The sequence below is a fragment of the Arachis hypogaea genome, chromosome 8, assembly GCF_003086295.3.
Source record: "Arachis hypogaea cultivar Tifrunner chromosome 8, arahy.Tifrunner.gnm2.J5K5, whole genome shotgun sequence".
Classification (NCBI taxonomy): Eukaryota; Viridiplantae; Streptophyta; class Magnoliopsida; order Fabales; family Fabaceae; genus Arachis; species Arachis hypogaea.
This window is the reverse complement of record NC_092043.1, coordinates 7,075,594-7,077,501: the sequence shown is the minus strand read 5'-3', so window position 1 is coordinate 7,077,501 and position 1,908 is coordinate 7,075,594. Positions and strand designations below refer to the sequence as shown.

Sequence of the window (1,908 nt, the reverse complement as noted above, 5' to 3'; positions counted from 1 at the left end):
TATATATGGCGCAACATAGGCTGGTGTTTTGATTTAATTGAAATTAGTCTCTTGAACTCATAGAGTTACCAACAAAATTAGAACACCTTAACTGAAGAGTATCACAACTACATAGAGAATCGCTAACAATAACAACGTCACCGTAAAACGAACAGCAACTGCAACTTTACTTAACAATAAGTACAACTAAAACAGGACAAGAACACAAATAAGGAAAGAAAAATGAAAACTAATCATGACGACCTAATGATACCTATGCCTCGGCACTGGGGGGCGGATCCTCGCTAACGGCAAGTCCTGCGAGTGTGTCCTGTCTGTCTGCATAACCCACATCGCTTCGGCCAACTAGTATCGGCCTCATATATGGTGCTACAGATTCTTGTTGACCTCGGTCGCCCTTCTCTGGCATGTCTCATGTTAGGATCAGGAACGATAGTAGGACCGGCGTATGGTGGCCACAGACCCTCTAGAATATGGGGCAAAAATCCCATCCGGTATACGCTGAACACCTTAGTCATGGTATAAACCTCATGGACGTACGTAGCCCAATCTAACCGAGACTAAGCACAACATGTAATCGTATGGCAGCACGGGTAATGGAGAGCTTGAAAGTACCCTTAGTCACAAGTGCAATCTCTGAGGAAAATCTGATACGTCCTAAGCGAGAAGTTATCGGTAGGAGTCGTCTTAGCCACGGTATACTCAGATTGATGTCTGTCAAACAGAGTAACCACGAAGCACCTCGCATCTTTCAAGTTGCGCTCTATCGCAAATTGACTAGCGCTTGGCAAAACCGTTGGCCTGATCCCAACTGCCCCTCTGTTGTCTTCCCTTGGATGACAAAAAGTTCTACTAACCTCCCATATGTGGATTTGACAAGTGCAGTAACCGGCAGATTCCGTGTCCCCTTCAGTACATAGTTAACACACTCGGATATATTTATCGTCATGTGGCCGAACCCTCTGCCTCCATCTTGGTGTTGGGTCCACTTATCGTACTCCAGTCGGTTGGCCCAATCACACATGGCCGGATTCGCAATCCTCATAATATCAAATCAGTAGTCAAACTCGGCTTCAGTCTTGGCATACACCGCATTCACGAGCATCCACCTTGCAACCTGACCCTTGAAACTGAGAGCAAAATTCGCTGCAACGTGTCAATGCAATACGTTCGATATGCATGAGGCGGTTTCCAACCACTGTCTGGTGCCTCTAATGCAGCCTTAATGCCATTGTGTCTGTCAGAGATCACCAGAATTCCTTCCTGTGGGGTCACATGTTGACGCAAGTGGGATAAGAAAAAAGCCCACGACTCAGCATTCTCCCCCTCAACAAGTGCAAACACAAATGGCAATATATTCGAGTTTTCATCTTGCGCAATAGCCAGAAGTAAAGTCCCGCCATACTTCCCATAGAGATGCGTACCATCAATGCTGATTAGTGGCTTGCAATGTTTAAAAGCCTTAACGCACGGAGGGAATGTCCAGAAAAGTCGATGAAAGTACTCTGTAGACTCATCAATCTCATCACCTACACGCACTGGTGAAGTCTTCAACAAAGCTACGGTTCCGTCCATCGTTGCTTGCATCCCAAGGATCCACCGGGGCAACTTCGCATACGACTCTTCCCAATCCCCATAAATCTATGCGACTACCTTCTGCTTTGCCTTCCACACCATCCTATAACTAGGCCTGAATCAGTAGGTTGACTCAATAGATTCTTGCAACACCTTTATGGTAACCACTGCATCCGCCCTAACCAACGGATAGATCATCGCACAAATTACGTGGTAATCGAGCTGTCGGTGGTCGCTCAAAATCAAAGTGGCTAGGAAAGTGTGGGCTCCATTGTACCTTCTAACCTCCTAGTTACCCTTGCGCTGACGAAGTGCCACGCGGATCATCCACGT

At 46.5% G+C, this 1,908-nt stretch overlaps 1 protein-coding gene across 1 annotated transcript; it reads right to left on the bottom strand.

Annotated features, from left to right (window-relative positions):
- Positions 1 to 1,095: 1,095 nt before the first annotated feature.
- LOC112704936 (uncharacterized) lies at positions 1,096 to 1,575 on the bottom strand. The gene has a single exon (XM_025755799.1). The coding sequence runs from the start codon at positions 1,573 to 1,575 to the stop codon at positions 1,096 to 1,098; it is 480 nt and encodes a 159-aa protein (XP_025611584.1).
- Positions 1,576 to 1,908: the final 333 nt, after the last annotated feature.

What these genes read in the sequence shown, in the direction of transcription:
- LOC112704936 (XM_025755799.1), bottom strand. Translation starts at nt 1,575, where the DNA reads ATGGACGGAACCGTAGCTTTGTTGAAGACTTCACCAGTGCGTGTAGGT.